Raw genomic sequence first — 19,613 nt, forward strand, 5'->3', positions numbered from 1 at the left:
TTCCTGAAGCCAAATTGTGTGGGTAGTAGGATGTTGTTTTCTTCAAGGTAGTCGCTGAGATGGGAGTGGATGATTTTCTCAATGATTTTGGCAGTGAAGGGTAGGTTTGATATGGGTCGGTAGTTCAGTGGGTTTTCAGGATCCAGGTTGTTCTTTTTCAGTATGGGTTTGATGATTGCTGATTTTAGGCATTCTGGGTAGTTTCCTTCGGTGAGGGATAGGTTTACGATTTGTTATTGTTTTGGTTATTGATGATTCGATATTTTTGATCGTTGTTATGGCAATGGAGTCTCTTCTGTAAGTTGGAACCAGGATTGTATGGCGGCGTTTGTTGGATAGATCTAGATTTGCTAATTGTTTTCTGAGTTCTTGTTGGAGAATCTTGGGTTGGAAGGGTGGTCGGTATTTGAAAGATAAAGATTCATTTGTTTTTGTCGTCATGTTGATGTTTGCTTGTGTCTTGCATTGTAGGAGGTAGTGATCAGACCATGGGACTGGTTTATATGCTATTGATGTGTCTGAAAAGAAGTTATTTGTGAAAATCAGGTCCAGTGTGTGGCCCGCTTTGTGTGTGAGGTTGTTCACTTGTTGGTTGAGGTTTAAACTTGATAGCATGTCAAGCATGGTTTCGCAGTTTTGCGATCTGGGGCTGGTGTCTGTGTGGAGGTTGAAGTTTCCAAGTATGATTGTAGGCTTTTTCATACTGATGTTTGTTGTTAGGAATTCTAAGAGGGGGGAGATTTCGTTATCCAGAAATTTGGGAGGGCAGTATACTAGGCATATTTGCAGTTTTTCTGAGTTGAAGAGGGATATTTCATATTGTCTCGGGAGGAAGTGTGGGATCATTTTCATTGAGAACTGTTTTTTTATGATTAGGAGTAATCCCCCTCCTCTGCGGGATTTACATGGGATTGAAAATATGTCATATGTTTTATTGTTTAGTTGGTTTGTTATTACTTGGTCAGTATTTTTAAACCAGGTTTCGGTTATGGCGATGAAGTCAGGATATTTTTCTTGAAGAATGTCTGATATTAACATGAATCTTTTGGTTAAGGATTGGATGTTTATAAGAGAAGGTGAGATATAACAATGTTTTTGATATATTTCTTGAGGGGGATATTTATCAGGTATCTGTCTTTTCTTATGAAACATGTTGGGTGTTATAGCGATATTTGAGATGGCTGGTGGTTGTGAGGTGATGTAGTATTTTTCTTGTTGTGAAGAGGAAGAAAAGGAAGATGAATGCTGAAGGAGGCTGAGTGTTGGATGAGTGCTGGAGGAGGCTGGATGAGTGGATGTGTGCTGGAAGAGGCTGGATGTGTGCTGGAAGAGGCTGGATGTGTGCTGGAAGAGGCTGGATGTGTGCTGGATGAGTGTTGGATGCGGGCTGGAAGAGGTTAGATGAATGCTGGATGGAGGCTGGAAGAGGCAGGAAGAGGCTGGAAGAATGGTGACGGCGGATCGAGTGTTGTGGTAATGGGAAATGGATGTATGTGGAGGGTGGCTCCTGTCCTGGGTCCTGGGGCTCACAAAGTGGTTCTCTAAGGGGCAGGTCCCTTAGGTCGCGCTCCTTCAGGCACGCGACGCCCCGGGGAGCGTCGCAATTTTAAATGGCCCCTGCCGGTTTGTGATAGGCCAGCTGTTAGTGGGGGAGCGGCTTTGGCTTCACTTTTATTTGACTCAGTAATAAGAGATAATGGAACTGCATCCAACCCAGTATGCCCATTTTTAAGAATCTGTTTTGGTGGAATTTAAGGCCTCCTTATTTTGCATTAGCAAGTCAGTGATGATAGATAAATTACCACTAACCTGAGAAAGTGCTTCAGAGGCATTTTTTTTGCCAAGGCACTATGAGCTGGATATTACTAGCATACAAATAGCCTTGTAGCCCTAACAACTGGAACATACCAAAAGGCTTTATAAATATATTAAACAAAGGAGACACAAGTGATGCCTAGGGGGTCACTACGTCTATCAGACAGAATAGATGGCTAGGACTCCTTGACATATATAGAAGCTGATCTCGCAGACAGAAATGATGTTTTCCACTGCAGTGTTTGCCCTTTTATCTCCACTGACTCATACCTGTGTAAAATAGAATGGTATACTAGGTCAAACAATGAGGAGAGGTCCGATTAAAACCAGAAAAACCTCTTCCCCTCTCTTAACCCAGCATAAGATATCATTTAAAGAAAACCCAATTTCAGTACTGTGACCCAACCAAAAGCCTGCTTGAGAATTATCCAGCCCCTCACCCTCCTCTAAAAAAAAAAGATGTTAATTAGACATTAAATTTTCTCCATGATCTTAGCCAGAAACAGAATTTTGGCAACTGATCTATAATTAGAAAAATGGAGGCACTGTACATGTTCTCTGGCGTGGGACGATTGCTGAAGTAACCGGACAAGGTAGGTTGGAGGTGGGGTAGAGGAGGAAGATATAAAATTGGGAATCAAGGCTCACGGCCCCAGATCTCAGCTCTGATTCCAACTGTAAGGTTAAAAAAAAGGACTGCCAAAAACACCTAACTAGGAAACTACTGGGACAACAGATGCAGCCTACTGCAAAAAGAGAGGCAATTTCAATAAGAAAAAGTTAAAAATGCCACATAAAAACCTTAGAAAAAACTTGCATGTCCGTTCGTAAGCAGACAAAAGTATAGCAAGCTGGTTTATATGGCAGTGACTGTACAGTAACATTGCTCATGCTCAGAAAAGCTTTTCCAAGCTCTGAGAACACTTTTCTGTGTCAGCCATTAAATGACATCGGCCACTTGTGCTGCTGATCATCCTGTTTGATGACCGAGAATATTTTTTCCACTAGTTTTGGTAGCTGCTTAGATTATTCATTTCAGTGGCAAGAAATGAGATCTGAGAGGGCCTGGGTTTTAGATTAAATATGCTCATCCTCTCAAGTTGATAGAGAAACAAAGAAGAAAACAAACTTATTTGGATAAGCAGTAATATCTGGCAGCTGGGATATATCCATAGCAGAACAGGCCAGAAAAACTATGTAGACTAGATAGGGCAATTGGTTTTATCTGTTGTCATCTTCTAGGATACATTCAGAAGGAAACAAATCTGGAAGAGGCACAAAGGCACCTCAGTGGTAGGCACAGCAAGGGCTGGAGATCAGTGATTAAAAAGGATCTTGATGACAGCAGAATGATACAAATGGGTAGACTTAGGTGGCTGAGTGGTTCATTTCCTCCAACATTTTCCATATTTCCATATGTGCATCAATTAAGGTTGCTTGTTTACAGAGGACAGTCGATAATGGGAAGCATGCATTTCAACAGATTTGACTTTCTTCAGCTTTACTGAAAAGCTGTTTTATTTATTTATTATTTATTTATTTAATAACTTTTATATACCGACGAACGTTGGGAACATCTCGCCGGTTTACATATAACAGAACTTAGCAACAGGCTTTACAATTATTGCATAATTAAATAAGGAACATTAAGAACATACAAATAACAGATTAAATTATACAAGTAGAAATTAGCAAAGTGGGATACGAGCAAGAGGTTATCTAAAAAGGGGGGGGGGGGGGGGCGGCGGGGGAGAATCTGGTATATAGGAGGGTATCCACACTTAGAGGAGGTATATATACACATGGTTGGGAACAAATTTTTTATATACAATATGTTGTCCTGATAAGATTCACTTTAAGGGAGGTTTAAGTAGAGGGAGGAGGTAGAAAGGGAGGGGGTAGAAAGGGAGGGGGTAGATAGGAAGTGGAAAGTAGGAGGGGGGAGAGGGAAGGGGAGAGGAAGGGAGTTGGGGGGGTGGGGTGAGGGTAAATGTGTGAGTATTAGGTGTAGGCGTGTTTGAAGAACCAGGTCTTCAGGTTTTGCCTGAATATTTTTGGGCAACCACCTTACTTGTGCAAGGAAAACACTAATTACTTCACAATTCTGCCTAAACTTAAGTTTAATAAATGAAAATGGATGAAAATATGGATATATTTTCTTTCAAGCAAACATAATTCAAATTATATTTACAGTTTTGAAAAGAAACTGGCCATAGAGGCAAAGGCAGTGTCATGGGCAGAGATTAGATTGTCTCTTGTCGAGATTTACCGAGCTGTGACCTTACATACGTTTTTCAGGCATTACCGCCTGGATGTGTAGGTCCAGGAGGACACATCCTTTGTACGTGTGGTGTATTGATCGGACCGTGGGTAGCCTCCTGCCCTGTTTGGGAGTAGCTTTGGTACATCCCACTGGTGTGGATCCACCCATCTGAATACTAAGAAAGGAGAAATTACTATTTACCTGATAATTTCCTTTTCTTTAATAAAGATAGATTGATCCGCCTTCCTGCCCTTGGCTGCCTGGATGGTTGTGGTACTGTCGTCCTGTGTTCCCGGGGTTACTGGTAAATTTGAATCCAGTCCCTAGACTAGTGTTGTTACATTCCTTGTCCTAGCTCAGTGGCTTCCTGTTAGCTGAGTGCTGGTCTGTTTATAATCAAATTTTGTTAGTTTGTCCACAATTGACTTTTACAGAGAATACTGGCAGGCTAATGTATCCATTTGCTGGTAGAGGTGTATAACCCACTGGTGTGGATCCACCTATCTTCATTAAAGAAAAGGAAATTATCAGGTAAGTAGTAATTTCTCCTTATTTGGGCAGATGTGCAAACTAGATAAATATAGAAACATGTCACAGGAGGTATCTCAGATTTTTAGTAAGAAAGCAGCACTTTCAGTACTTTATTTTGCCTTTTTGCCTAACCTCAGCCCCACTGTTATTCTACAAAATGTCTTGCAGTCATTACAATATTTCTGTGCAGATTATGCAGGGGATTTGTTTGCCTAATTGGACGATTAACTGATCAAGAGAAAATCTTGGGCGGGAGCAAACAAATGCATGCAGAGCATCATCTGAGTGCTACAATAACTTGGGTTTGACTACCCCAAATCTAAACTGAGCGCAACAGCTCAATTGAAATTTATAGGGAACTTGCTAGGTTTGACTGAAAAGCCGCTGCGTTTTTTTTAACTTGGACTCCGACAGTGTTGTGCTGAAGTTGTGTGTAGCATTGGGAAGCTAAAAAGAAGAAAAACTCCTTTATTTTCCACTAATGATTGCGTATGGAAAATGTATACTTTGAAGTTGAGAAATGATGCGATGTGTGCTTTTTGTAAGTAGATTTTGGGGAGAAGGTTTTTAAATAAAGATTGGAGAGTAGGGATTGAAGAAGATTGAAGTAGACAGACGGATAGGAATTTAAATGGCTCTTGTATAGAAATGTGGTGATTCTTTACATGATGAGAATTAATCCCCTGATGAAACCATTGGTGAAACAAGGGTCCCTTGTCAGGAATGTTTAGAAGAGTGAAAGGATTGTATCTTTTTTTTCCTTGGAGGAATAGATAGAAAAAATATGAACATTGTATTTTAATAGGGCTACTAATGGAGCTGTGATTCTATCGATTTATGTATGTTAAGTTGTATCTGTTTTTTGTAAAATTATGATATGTAATAATATTTTTGTTAGTGAGTGGTGTATGAGTGATTGGATGAGTGGAATTGATTTGATGTATATATGTATTGTGACATTTTAGAATTTTGATACAATAAAATGTAAAAAAAAAAAAATATATATATATATGTACACACAAAAAAAAACCCCCAAAACCAAAATCTTTGGGGAGAAAAGGAAAGCACTATTACTTCTTATTTGCTTTAACCACACAACTTCATCATTTAGTTAAAAATTATTATGCTTTATTGAAAGTATAACATAGTGTCAATTTTGCTTTTTTTTTATACATCATACCATCATCTAATAAAAGAATTTTTTACTACTTAAGTTGAACCTCAAAATCAGTATACCCAAATATATATATATATATATATATACACACACACACACACACACACACACAGGTATATGGTATATTACTTGTAGATTTGACTCAAGCCATGATTTACCTCTCCTCCAGTAGGACTGCAGCAGTGGAAGGAATAATTGTCAGCAGATACTTCGGATAGCCCTTGCTAAAAATAATGAGTCTTATAGTTTCTACAATTCACTACTCCCTTGGACTTAGAAAAGCCATTACTTATCCTGGTTATGAGCAAGAAGGATTGGGCCTATTCTTTGGGATCCTACTTGTGATTTGTATTGATCATCACATGAGATGGGATGCTGGGCTTGATGGACCTTTGGTCTGTCCCAATATGGCATTTCTTATGTTCTTACAGAACATCTCCATATGTGATAAGCCCAATGGATCCTAGTATCCTAGCAGAACAAGACTCCAGGAGATAATCTGTGCCACAGAGGAGTTCAAAAACTGTCTTGGTGACACCTGCATTCTATTTTTACCTGGGGTTTATGCTTTCAAATTCTTCTCATAAAGGCTTGTATCCTGAACTGGAGAGCATAACTACAAGGGATTTGTATCCAGGGCACCTGATCTTTCCAGGAAAAAAGGTTGCGCATTAGCCTACTGGAGGTACAGACAGTTTTGCATATTCTAAAAGCTTTATAGTGGCTAACAAAATTGTCCTAGTCCAGAGAACAAGGTGGTCCTGTTCTGCCTTGAATAATCCTGGAGGCATAGGTTCCATCTTCTTTTCTCATGAAACTGACAGTATTTAGAACGGTATCTGTCATGGGACAACCTAAGAGCTGCACACCTGGCAGGACGAGATGACATCTTAGCATCTGGACTTCCTCACTGGTCCATGGATCAAGATGTATGAAATGAAATAGTTTTCTGCTCAAGGAAGAAATGAGATACCTTCATTGGGTGACAGGTCGTTTCTACTACCTGTAGTTTACTGTACTTCTGCTGGCTAATATCTTGATAAAACTTAGAATGGGCTGGGGAGCTATGACCTCCAATCTTCCCTTTGGCCAAGGTTTGATTTCTACTTTTTGGGTCTTATTCCTGAGTAAACCAATCAAGTTGTGAATTAACCCAACTTGGATCATGCAGAGCCAGGGACCACTAATCCATCCCAAAATTCATTCTCTTGTCTCTCAGCCTGGATGTTGAAGGGATATAATATATCTTGCTTTCTCTGACATCCTTCTCTCTAAAATGGAATCTACTGGAAGATCTTATACTTTTAAGTGGAGGTTTACCATCTAAGGTGAGATCTCTGCTGTAAATCCTTTTTCATCCCACTCAAAAACTGCTTGAATATCTTTTGCATCCTTCAAAGTCTGACCTTAAAACCTACTTATCGTAATAGGGTGATGTTCCACCCAAATTCCACGTTCCTGCCTACAATGTGTTAGATTTCCAGTAGATTTGGGCTGGCAATTCTTCTAGGTCTCTTTGAGGGATTCATCAGTCACACAGATCTTTTCTCCCCAGTCCAAGCTTTTATATGTAACACTGGAGAGTTGTGGCAAGGCAGGCACTACCAGCTATAAGCAGTGAAATCTTTTGCCCTTTCCAGAAAATTCTGACTGAATCTGTCTGGCACCAAATATGGTTACATGACCCACATGTGACTGGTCTTCAGAGACTTCCTGTTACAAGTAGGCAACTTGTTTTACGATCAAATTGCAATAATGCTGGGAATTGACTAGTACAGTGGTTCTCAAACTTTTTTCCATCATGACACACCTGACAGATGATGCTCATGTGCATGAAACACTACTCACTACATTTAGCAGCTTTTATTTAAAATGTTGCAACAAAAAAAAAAAAAGATATTCCTTCATATCAATAACTGCTTGTAAAAAGTTACTAAATTTTATTCAGAAACGTTTTAACTTTTGCTTTTCATTAGTGAGAAATCTGGGTCTGATACGCTACATACAGTTTTATGATACAGACAAACTTTTGTGCATCTCACTGGCAACTTAAAGAAGTTCTAACCTCTTCTGTAGTTTATGCAGAGCAGAGTTTGGAACTTTCCCTTTCAACTTGCCATACAAAAAAAAAAATTCAGTTTCTTGTGTCCCCTCAGTAACAGCACTTCAAAAGCCCTCCCTTGCCAGACACTTTGTGAAATAAGATGAAAACCTGCTAAAAAGACACTTAGAAGTTATATAGCATACCATAAGAGTACTAACACCGAGGATTCGAACAGCAACCTTTCCTATGAAAAGGCAACATTGCAATATAGAACACAATACAATTCCTATTGGAAAATCAAGCCACACTGCTGTAGAAACACAGAAGCTACATGCTAGTTAGCAGACTCCCTCACCTCTATCAAACATGCAGAATACAGGCTGGCCCTTACCTAATACAGAATAAGAGGCCATAAATTAGAAACAAGCATACAGAGAAAAACTGAAACCCCAAGAAGCTCTGATGGGGAAGGGGAGAATTGTAAGCCCTCTGGGGATAGGGAAATGCCTACAGTACCTGAATGTAATCCACTTTGAAGCACTGAAAAAAGTGTGAAAAGCGTAGTATAAATCTAAATAAATAAAAATAAATACATCATAACCTGCAATGTTTCTGGTTTGTGCTGGTTCTGGTAGTGATTGCTAAGGGTAAGGGGGAAAAGCAGCAACAGGGAGCAGTGATGGAAAATTTCAATTACCAGTCTCCCCCCGCTCTCCTCTCCTGAAGCAGTAGACACATGTAGCTTTTACACAAAGTATAGGCTTGCTATGTCAAATTTTTGGTGAGACACCTTCCACCTCTTGGTGTCACACCAGTGTGTCCCAACACACTGGTACAACCACTGAACTAGTTCATGCCTGATATAATTGGTATATAAAAGTAAATAAATAAATAAATAAATACATAAAATATATGGCATTTATGGAAGATAAATACATATTTTTTTTTACTTTGGTATCTACACAACTTGCCAGTCTTTACTGCTTCATTTATTAACTTTTCATACTTAAATTTCAGTTATTGCATTCAGTGTTTGAGTTTAAGGGTCAGGACAGTGGTCCCCAGGTTTGTTTTACTTAGAAGTAAAAAGCTATTATAAAATCAGGGGATTCTGCAAAATCTAATGTTTTGAAAATAATTTTTCAGCTTACATATGTGAGAATGCTGTCAAACACAAACATTTTTCACAAGCTATAATTGATATCACAACTTTCTGTTAATTCTACCTAAAAGCATACTGAAACCTGGCTTGTATTTCTAGCTTTTATTTTTCGGATCTGGTTTTCTTTTGTGATTTTCTTCTGTGACCTGTGATTTGAGAGTGCTGCTGTAGGAGAGAAGCTAAACTTTAATAATAATAATAAAAAAAAAATGAAACCAGTAAACACATTTTGTCTAATGCTCTTCTTTTGTGCTTTCTGAATTTTAAAAAATTGATAGAAATGTTTATGGGGTTCCTATTCCTTGCACAGTGGGATTTATATGAACCGATCAGCACTGGGAGATAAGTATTGTCTTTAATATGTAAAGTATATAAAAATTCTTTCAAAATATTTGAACTGACCAATGATTAGAGTAAAGGCTATGAAAGCGATTGTAGAGCCTGTTACGAGGTCTTGTATGTAAAGATCTTTCACTGGAGATTTCATATATTTGAATGAAGTAATAATTTTAAGGATTGTGTAAACCTGAGACTTGTTTTTTTCATTAGAAATATTTGTTCATAAACATTATCTTGTATCTTTATTACTGTAGTGTGGTAAATTTAAGTTGTTGATGTTACTGTTTGTATAGTAAAGAATATAAAACTACCGTATTTTCCGGCGTATAAGACGAGTTTTTAACCCCTGAAAATCTTTTCAAAAGTCGGGGGTTGTCTTATACGCCGGATGTAGTCTTAAAGGGCGAATATTTGCTGGTGTATAGGATGGTGTAAAGCTCGCTGCGTAGGGCAACGGGAGCCATTTGTGGAGCGCTGACCTCTGTGCTGCGAGGACGGAGCAAGCAGCTTCAAATCTTCTCACCGCTACCCCTCCTTGTTGCGTTCTGCTCTGCAAGGGAAGGCAGCGTGCCTTCGCTCAAGTCACTCCCTCCCCCCACCGGACGCTGTAAAAAAAAAGTTCATTCTCCGCTCCCTCGCTCCCCGATTGGCCGGTGCTGGGCAAAAGGGGCTTGCCGAAGCAAGCCCCTTTTGCCCAGCACCGGCCAATCGGGGAGCGAGGGAGCGGAGAATGAACTTTTTTTTACTTTTTTACAGCGTCCGGTAGGGGGGAGGGAGTGACTCGAGCGAAGGCACGCTGTCCGATTGGGTGGTGCTGGGCAAAAGGGGCTTGCTTCGGCAAGCCCCTTTTGCCCAGCACCGGCCAATCGGGGAGCGAGGGAGCGGAGAATGAACTTTTTTTTACTTTTTTACAGCGTCCGGTAGGGGGGAGGGAGTGACTCGAGCGAAGGCACGCTGTCCGATTGGGTGGTGCTGGGCAAAAGGGGCTTGCTTCGGCAAGCCCCTTTTGCCCAGCACCGGCCAATCGGGCAGCGTGCCTTCGCTTGAGTCACACTCTCCCCCACCGGACGCTCGCTGCCTAGGGCGACGGGAACCATTTGTGGAGCGCTGACCTCTGTGCTGCGAGGACGGAGCAAGCAGCTTCAGATCATCTCACCGCCACCCCTCCTTGTTTCGTTCTGCTCTGCAAGGGAAGGTAGTGTGCCTTCGCTCGAGTCACTCCCTCCCAGCCACCGGACACTAAAAAAAAGTTCATTCTCCGCTCCCTCGCTCCCCGATTGGCCGATGCTGGGCAAAAGGGGCTTGCTTTGGCAAGCCCCTTTTGCCCAGCACCTGCCAATCGGGCAGCATGCCTTCGCTCGAGTCACTCCCTCCCCCCACCGGACACTAAAAAAAATTCATTCTGGCCGGTGCTGAGCAAAAGGGGCTTGCTTCGGCAAGCCCCTTTTGCCCAGCACCGGCCAATCGGGCAGCGCGCCTTCGCTCCTCGAGTCACTCCCTCCTGCTGTGAATGTTTGAATGCGTTGGAAGAGGGGTAGTCTTATACTGCGAGTATATTCCAAACTCTGTATTTTAACTGAAAAAGTTGGGGGGTCGTCTTATACGCCCAGTCGTTTTATACGCCGGAAAATACGGCATATATGCAACATAGCATGAACAAAAATTTGATTCCTTTATAAGTGGGAAAGGACTCAAAAATCTGATAACTGGTATAAGTGTGTTGCTCCTCATTTTACGTTCACATTAAATGAAACTGTCAGATGTATAAAACAAATGTTGTAAATATTTTAAAACCTAAGGAGACATTTTCCTTAAGTTTCGCTGTGCAAATTTTCAGTACCCTGTTGGTCATGTAGAAACCTAGATTCTTGTAGGTTCTAATAGCATCTAAAGATACTATACATGAGCTTTCAGGCTATATACATCCCATCTTTATATTTTTACAAAATATTTTCTGCATCTGTTGCAAACAATCTCAAGACATGTTTTTTTAAATGTCTAAGGATTTAACATTGTTTAAATTTCATGCCTTATTGGTTTTATATTTGCATTATTTTGTTTAATTCTACCAAATACATTATCTGTTAGGACACCAATGTTTTTCAAGGCCAATATGATATTGCATTTTAGCAAAATTAATTTTTATATCGATAAATCTCATAGATTATATAATTTGGGTTTTTTGTGTTTTTCAGGATAAAATGTTCCATTTTTGGGTAAACACATTCTTCATACCAGGACCTGAAGACTACTCAGAAAAAGTAGAGAATGGGAGTTTACTTGGAGAATCAGAACTTGATGGTATTTACAGTACAGAGCGCTCAGATAATGACAAGGAATATCTTATTCTCACATTAACAAAGAATGATCTAGACAAGGCTAATAAAGACAAGGCCAACAGATACTTCTCTCCAAACTTCAAGGTTTGTAAATTCAGAAAAATAGTTGAATGGGTAGACTATAAAATGCTATTAATTAATTGCATATGCAAACATAATATGACAGCAGAACAGATCTGAGAGGCCCATTAAGTCTGCTCAGTTTCCTTCCTGTTGGAATAACATAAATCATAGGCTTTGCCTTCACATCTTCCACTGTTTATCCCATTCCTTTTCACGTAGAAAAGCAGCTGAATTAGCCATGCTGTATGGGTACATCCTCCGTGCCACTAGGTGGCGGAGCTCGCAAAGTCTTTTAGCTAGTCACTCCCTCCCTCCTGTATCCTGACAGGATCATCTCAGGCTCCTCAGTCAAAGGTTTTCCACGCACCTGCATGCGCGAGCTCTCCCTTCTCACATTTACTTAATAAAACACACAACTAATATATCTACATATCAAGATAAGAAAACAGAAGAAAGAGAAGAAGGAAATAAAAAAAAATTGCCTCAGATGACTTGCCCTTACGAGATTGTAACATACATCTCGGGCCACCCCTCCCCCCCTTCCAGCCTATTGACTTTCAACCTCTCGGTGGGCCTCATGTTTCACCCGGGGCCGGTGAAACCCGGGGGAGGGGCGCTAATGCCACAGTCACTCGACTCATGGCAGTTAAACAGGCTGACCTGAGGCTTCAATCCCTCCTTCATTGTGGCAGCAATTTTGGGAATCCCCTGTCTCTGAGGACTCCCATCAGGCCATGCGCCCCTCTTTCTAGCTGATCTCCTCGGTAGCCTCAGAGTCCCACTGGGCCGGCACAGAATCGAGCTCCCGTGGCATCAATGCCAAATTGAGGAGGTGAAATGAATACGCCAGCACATCTATGCACAGGCATGTCCGCCGGTGCATCGGCGTGTCCGCGCGTCGGCGCCCGGCTGCGTTCATGCGTGTTTGCCGGCACATTGAAAGCACATCAAGGGCAAAGGCGTTCCCAAAGCCTGACTACTGGCTACTCCCAATACCTCCAAGGATGCGCTGATGCACCCGCCAGCTCCTGGACTGACAAAGGTACAAGTGCACAGAGGCCCTCATATCCCAGCCCTCATAAGCGCGAAAGCCCGACATGGGCATAAGCTACAAAAAATAAGTAAATAAGCTACAAAAAATAATTTTAAAAAGGGGGTAAAAGTGGGGGAGCGAAGACTCTGAGGAGGGTGCCCCCCCGACCCACTGATGCGTGCGGGAGCAAGGCATTGATGCAGAGGAGACGTGGCCTCACTACTAGCGTCGACACATCCACTGCAATTTTAAAGAGGGCACAGCACTTGCCAACGTGAGCGCAGAGCTCACCGACCTCGCACACGCAATTATGGCCGCCAAGCGCCTGCTTAACACCAAGGCGTTTGCCACAAAAAAAAAAACACAACAAACTTGTTTCGTGGCGGGGGAGCCGGAGCTCAGAAAATGGAGCACCAACACCCCCCCCCAACAAAAACATTTTTACCGACGGAGACGGGCATACTGGAGCCAAGTTTGTCCTTGAGCAGGTTATGCCACCTATGCAGTCGGTACAGGTTGGTCCAGTACTGTCATAAACACCAGTTGCATTCCACTTCCACGAACAGGGCTACTGGGCATATCAGAGATTTGGTGGTGGTACTGAACCAGTACCCTACCACAATTCCCAGTTGACAACCTTAATGGAAAATCCCTGGAAGACTCCCTTGTTTGTTCCTGCAACATATTTTCCTAGCATCGGCTTAAAGTTCAAATGTAAGATTCGTCTTTCCATACTACCGTTCACCTTCCACATCACTCTGGAGGGGAAGAGTCGACGATGCAAAAGTCTCATGCTCCAGGATCCATTCCAATACACCACCAACTGAGAATAAATCAATGGCTGACTTAAAAAAAAAAAAAAGAGGTAAAGTAATTTCATCGGACAGGCTTACACCCTGCATGCAACCACCAATTTGCATCGCACATATCTTAATAATCGAAAGGTTCTAGGAATCACATTTCCAACAAGCCTTGCCTCAACACCTTCACCTCGAGAAAAGCAGGGGGCACTTCCTGATTGCCGTTTTTTCTCCAAAGCTTGAAAATCTCTTCTAAGACTTCAGCAAATGCCTGGGCTGCCATACATCTGCCACGGTTAAGTGCTAGCGCCAGGAAAGACTGTTTTTCACGACAACTGGGCATATTTACCAGGTCGTCCAGACACTTCGAAATTCAGTTCACCGATACTGTCACAAACCCTCGGGAACAAAAAACAGTAGTTCCTTTCATATCATCTCTCAACGTCCATCTTATTGCGACGTCAATATTCAGCCTCTGCTCTCTACTGAGGATAAAAAAAAAGAAGAAATAACCTTCAAGCCGTACTCCTCTTATAAGCCTCCGTCTTACCACCCATAAAAGCAACAAGCTGATCAACAACACGCACCACATCAGCATACTAGGACGCCTTGCCAGCCGCAGCATCCTACAGATCCTCAACCCCCAAAACCCCTATCATTTTTTGGAAATCATAAGGCCATCATCATCACCTCTGGGATAAAGTTTACCAGATTCTCTAAAAAAAAAAAAAAAACAAAACCCAAAAAACCAAAAAAAAAAAACGTAATACTAATACATCCAGAATGACTCAAGTCCATTCTTCCGTCCTTCATCCCAGGAATCGCACTGTCTTTGAAACAGGCATATACCCTTATATCGATACACCCCAGTACCTCATGTTATCTCTGTTTTTTCAAGCGGGCAACCATTCCGCCCCATACAAGATTCTTCCATGCGACCTTGCTTCTTCCTCTACGGTTTCACCACATACTAGGTACTGATAGTGCCGCACCATTTCTCATCAGAGGGAGTAATACTTCCCTATCTAGACGATAGACCTCTAGTGCCATCCGCTCCAACGCTACTAAGGAGCTTTCTTTGCAAATTGTTCTTGCCTAGACAATTTAGGATTCCTATTCTAAAAAAAAAAGTCAATATTTCAGCCTATTCATACTGCAGTTCATAGGACCCTGCATCGCATAGCTCATGGCAGAGCTTTCCTCTCTCACCCGAAGACACACACTCTCCGCATGGTCTAACTGTTCTGGGGCACATAAGGCACCCATCTGCGCAGTTCCGCATACGTGCCTGCATATCCACCACCTGCACTGTGGCCTCAAGCCCAACTAATACCGCAGCTTCTCAACGAATTTCAGACACAAGCTCTGTCGACTTATTTTTTTTTGTTTTTGGGTTGTTTTTTTTAACAAACACTGCACAAAACCTTCATGATCCCCTACAAGAGAAAGATAATCATGATTCCCAAGGAATCCAACTTCCATTGTTCTCTTTCCAAAAAAAAGAGGGAGCCTTTCATGGAACCTCTACGAACAGGCAGTTCAGATACTGGATCACAGTCACCGAATATCCATCTCACTTCAAAGAACTTATCTGCCCGGAATTCACTATTCCAGACTGGACAAACTCGACATCACTTTCACTCCCACAATCAGTGGAAGCGGAGTCAACTTTTGAGAGCGAAAGAAACAAGAATATTTGTCTCAAGTTTTCTGCATCTGATGACGTCACCCATGTGTGAAGTTACATCCTGCTTTACATTGCCTCAAGTGTTCTCCTGCTGTAGTTGTCATTGTGCTTGTGCTAAAGCAAGGTAGTGCCTTGGGTCGATAATAGTGTTATGATCTAGGGCATTAAATTAAAATTTTCAAGTCTTTGTTCAGTGGAATATGTTCACTGCTTTAATGATAAATTTTCTTATGCTCAAAGAGATTTTCAGCTAAGTTGAAATGCTGTATGTGAAAATACCTACAGAAGTTTCCTTCCCAACTCAAGACTGACTTGCTTCTCTGTCATATCTCTTTAACCGTCTGTTAAGCTTATCAGAGAGTTGACTCTGGAAGGGAAGAACAGGTCTCTCAACATGTGCTGAGCTACAACACTTTTATTGTATGGTACTGAATTTTAATGCAATAAGTCTGCAAGGGTTGTTTCAAGCTAGCCAAACTTCTAAATCAATACATTGACATTTTGCATAAAAGATGAACATTGCTTAAACTGTTAATGCAGATCAAATATATTATACAATTCTTATAAAATATGTAGAGATCTCAACAGTCTTGTTTTAATTTAAGGCATGGGTGCTTATTTATAGTTGAAAAAAAACCCTGAAAGCCCCAGGAAAATTATCAAAGTAAGGAAAGGAAACTAAACACTTCTAACACAAAGTTAAGAATTAATATATCCATTCATTATTTTGGTTATAACAGGATCTTCCTAAGATTGCTATAGCTTTATACAGCTCGCATGGATAGTCTGAATTTATTGCATATTTTGCTAGAATTTAAATTTTGTACAAGTAGTATAATTTGCCCTGTTGATAACTGATTGCTTGTTGTAGCATATTTCAATTTATTTAAAATATGGAAAATTTAGAATATTCTGCTCAGGTTGGTACATGATGACAATCTTATTTTGGAGAGAAGATTTAGAGAAAATGGTTATCCTTTCATTGTACTTCTTGATGCTGTTAGGACTACACTTCTGGATTTTCAATATCTTCTTGACTATGTCAATTGCATTTTCAAATATCATGAAAGATTTATAGAGTTCACTGATTGCTTTGCAATTTTGAAACTCCAGAATGCTAAATTTAGAGCTAAATAGTGAATTTGCAAGAGATGCATACATGTTATGATCACCAAATTATTTCCAAGTGCTTTCATTCTTAGAAAAGTTAAAGTAATATATACTTTGAATATCATTTTAGAATAGCGCTTCCATACTTGTTCCTTCGCGATATTGGGCCATCACTACCAGCTCCAGGCCCTACCGCTCGGGCTGGCTACGGCTCCCCGAACGTTCACCAAGATCATGGTGGTAATAGCGGCAGCACTGAGGAAAGAGGGAATCCTCATGTATCCATACCTGGACGATTGGCTGATCAGAGCAAAATCGCCAGAGGAAAGCCAGCAGGCAACCACCAGAGTCAATGAACTACTGCAGAACCTCAGTGGGTCGTCAACACACCCAAGAGCCACCTGCAGCCCTCCCAATGCCTGGAATACCTGGGAGTCCGGTTAGACACCAAAGGGAACAAAGTCACCCTTCCCCCCCGACAAGGAGGAGGAGATTGATGGAACAACTACGAGCATTGTTGAATTCCACTCTCCCCACGGCGTGGGGTTATCTCCAAGTCCTCGGACTCATGGCATCAACCATAGAAGTTGTCCAGTGGGCAAGGGCCCACGTGCGGCCCTTACTGTCTCGATGGAACCTGATGTCTCAAAACTACTCCGCCTCCCTCCGGCTACCGGCGAAGGTTCGGAACCAACTACAGTGGTGGCTACAAGAAGCCCACCTGAGCGAGGGAACGAGCCTATCCCCACCGGAATGGACCTTGTTCACCATGGACGTAAGCCTGCAGGGATGGGGAGCCCACTGCCAGGAGCTAACTACTCAAGGGCAATGGAATGAAGAAGAGTCGGCATGGAACATAAACCGACTGGAAGCCCGAGCAGTCAGACTAGCCTGCCTACGGTTCAGCCACAGACTCTGGGGCAAATCAGTCAGTCATATCGGACAACGCCACAACAGTGGCCTATATCAACCGCCAGGGGGGAACCCAGGAGCCAGCAGGAGTCCCTGAAAATAGAACCCCTAATGACGTGAGCAGAATCAAACCTACAAGGGATTTCAGCCGCCCACGTCACGGGAAAAGACAACGTCACGGCAGACTACCTCAGCAGAGAGAGTCTGGATCCAGGGGAATGGACACTTTTGACAACAGCCTTCCAGTGGATAGTTAACCACTGGGGAACACCAGCCATGGATCTTCTGGCAATCGAGTCCAGCGCCTGGGTTCCCAGGTTCTTTCAGCCGAAGACGGGAACCAATGTCCCAGGGAATTGACACCCTCGTCCAACCCTGGCCTCAGGAGGATCTACTGTACACCTTCCCTCCATGGCCACTTCTGGAAGGAATCATCTGCAAGATAGAACAACACAGAGGGCTGGTACTTCTAGTGGCCCCGGATTGGCCAAGAAGGCCGTGGTACGCGGATATGCGAAGACTCCAGCAAGGATCGATCGTCCACGAAGACTCAAGATTCTCACTTACGGTCTGGCCATTGAGAGGTCTCGCCTGAAAAGAGTGGATACTCAGGACCAATGATTGACACACTGCTCTGAGCACGCAAGTTCTCCACCTACTTAACATACATATGAGTATGGAGAATATTCGAAGCCTGGTGCGAGGACCACAACACCCTTCCACGGACAGTCAAAATCCCCCTGATCCTAGAATTTCTGCAGGACAGCGTGAACAAAGGGTTGTCTCTCAACTCCATCAAGGTACAACTGGCCGCCCTGGCCAGCTTCAGACCCAGGGTGGACGGCAACAGCCTAGCGGCCCACCCAGACGTCTCCTGCTTCTTAAAAGGGGTCAAGCACATTAGGCCACCTCTAAAGTGGCCGATACCCTTATGGAATCTCAATCTAGTGTTAGACTTCCTAGCGGGAGCCTCGTTCAGACCAACTCGCGGTCTGTCCCTATGGCTCCTGACCTTGAAGACAGCGTTCCTCATGGCAATTTGCTTAGCCCATCAAATCTCTGAACTTCAAGCACTATCATGCCTGGAGCTGTTCGTCAGATTCACGCCAGGATCCATACAGCTGCACACTGTACCCTCCTTCCTGCCAAAGGTGGTTTCTCACTTCCATTTAAACCAAACCATCTCGCTGCCATCTCCAGGCGAGCATAAGGAATTAGAAGACTCGTGCCTTCTTCGCCACCTGAACGTCGGCAGACTCCTAGTCCGATACCTGGAAAAATTGGAGCCTGTACGAAAGACGGACCATCTGTTCGTTCTTCACAGCGGGAAGAGGCAAGGGGAAGCGGCCTCACGGGCAACCATCACCCGCTGGATCAAAGAAGTAATCAAGGCGGCCTATGTAGAGGAAAGCAAGCCCCTCACCTCTACAAGTCAAGGCCCATTCCACAAGGGCCCAGGCAGTGTCCTGGGCAGAAACCAAGATGCTGTCACCCGCAAAGATCTGTCTGGCGGCAACCTGGTCCTCCATCCACACCTTCTCGAGATTCTATCGCCTGGATGTTCAGGCCAGGGAGGACACAGCATTCGCAAAGGCAGTACTAAATGGGCCACGGGCAGCCTTCCACCCGGTTCGGGAGTAGCTTTTGAATATTCCCATTGGTCCTGAGTCCATCTGCTACACACTAGGAAATGGCGAAATTACTTACCTGATAATTTTCCTTAGTGTAGACAGATGGACTCAGCACCCCGCCCATGCCTGCCTTGCAATCAAGCGCCGGGGGAGCTTCCCCCCGAGTGCAACACAAGCACGGGTAAGCCAACCCTTATTTCTACTTCAGACACCCAGATCGCTGGGGCATTCAGCTTCTTAGCTGAATGCCCCCAGCGATCTCCAGCTAGAAACCTCGTCATCCAATCCGAGTAATCAAGTTCAAGTTAATCAAGTTAACCAAATTAATCAAAGTTATCCAAACACATATATCCATAATTGCTTTTCGAGGAGAAAACTGAGGAACAGAGCCTCATGCATGGGTATATGTAGTGCTGTCATCAGATTGAAATCTGACTCCGTCTCCAACTGCTATCAGGAGCACACTATACCCATTGTCCTGAGTCCATCTGTCTACACTAAGGAAAATGAAATTATCAGGTAAGTAATTTCTCCATTGTTGGCAAAATGCATTCGCACTTATATAGGAACTTTCTAGAATTAATCAAGTGCATGTGTTTTTGTTTATAACTTATAGCATAACACACACAGGTTATAAATGTATTATATAAAACAGATAAATAATGCCTCAGGAAAAATTAATTCTTTATAGTAAGTATTTTTGCAAA

At 42.6% G+C, this 19,613-nt stretch overlaps 1 protein-coding gene across 1 annotated transcript in view; it reads left to right on the forward strand.

The window, feature by feature from the left end:
- PTEN (phosphatase and tensin homolog) overlaps positions 1–19,613 on the forward strand; it is a 251,174-nt gene that overhangs the window by 226,597 nt on the left and 4,964 nt on the right. The window contains exon 8 of the mRNA XM_029609813.1: positions 11,527–11,754. Coding sequence (XP_029465673.1) covers positions 11,527–11,754 — 228 coding nt within the window. The remainder of the gene's footprint in view (positions 1–11,526; positions 11,755–19,613) is intronic.

This window comes from Rhinatrema bivittatum, chromosome 7 (genome assembly GCF_901001135.1).
Source record: "Rhinatrema bivittatum chromosome 7, aRhiBiv1.1, whole genome shotgun sequence".
In the NCBI taxonomy this organism is placed as follows: Eukaryota; Metazoa; Chordata; class Amphibia; order Gymnophiona; family Rhinatrematidae; genus Rhinatrema; species Rhinatrema bivittatum.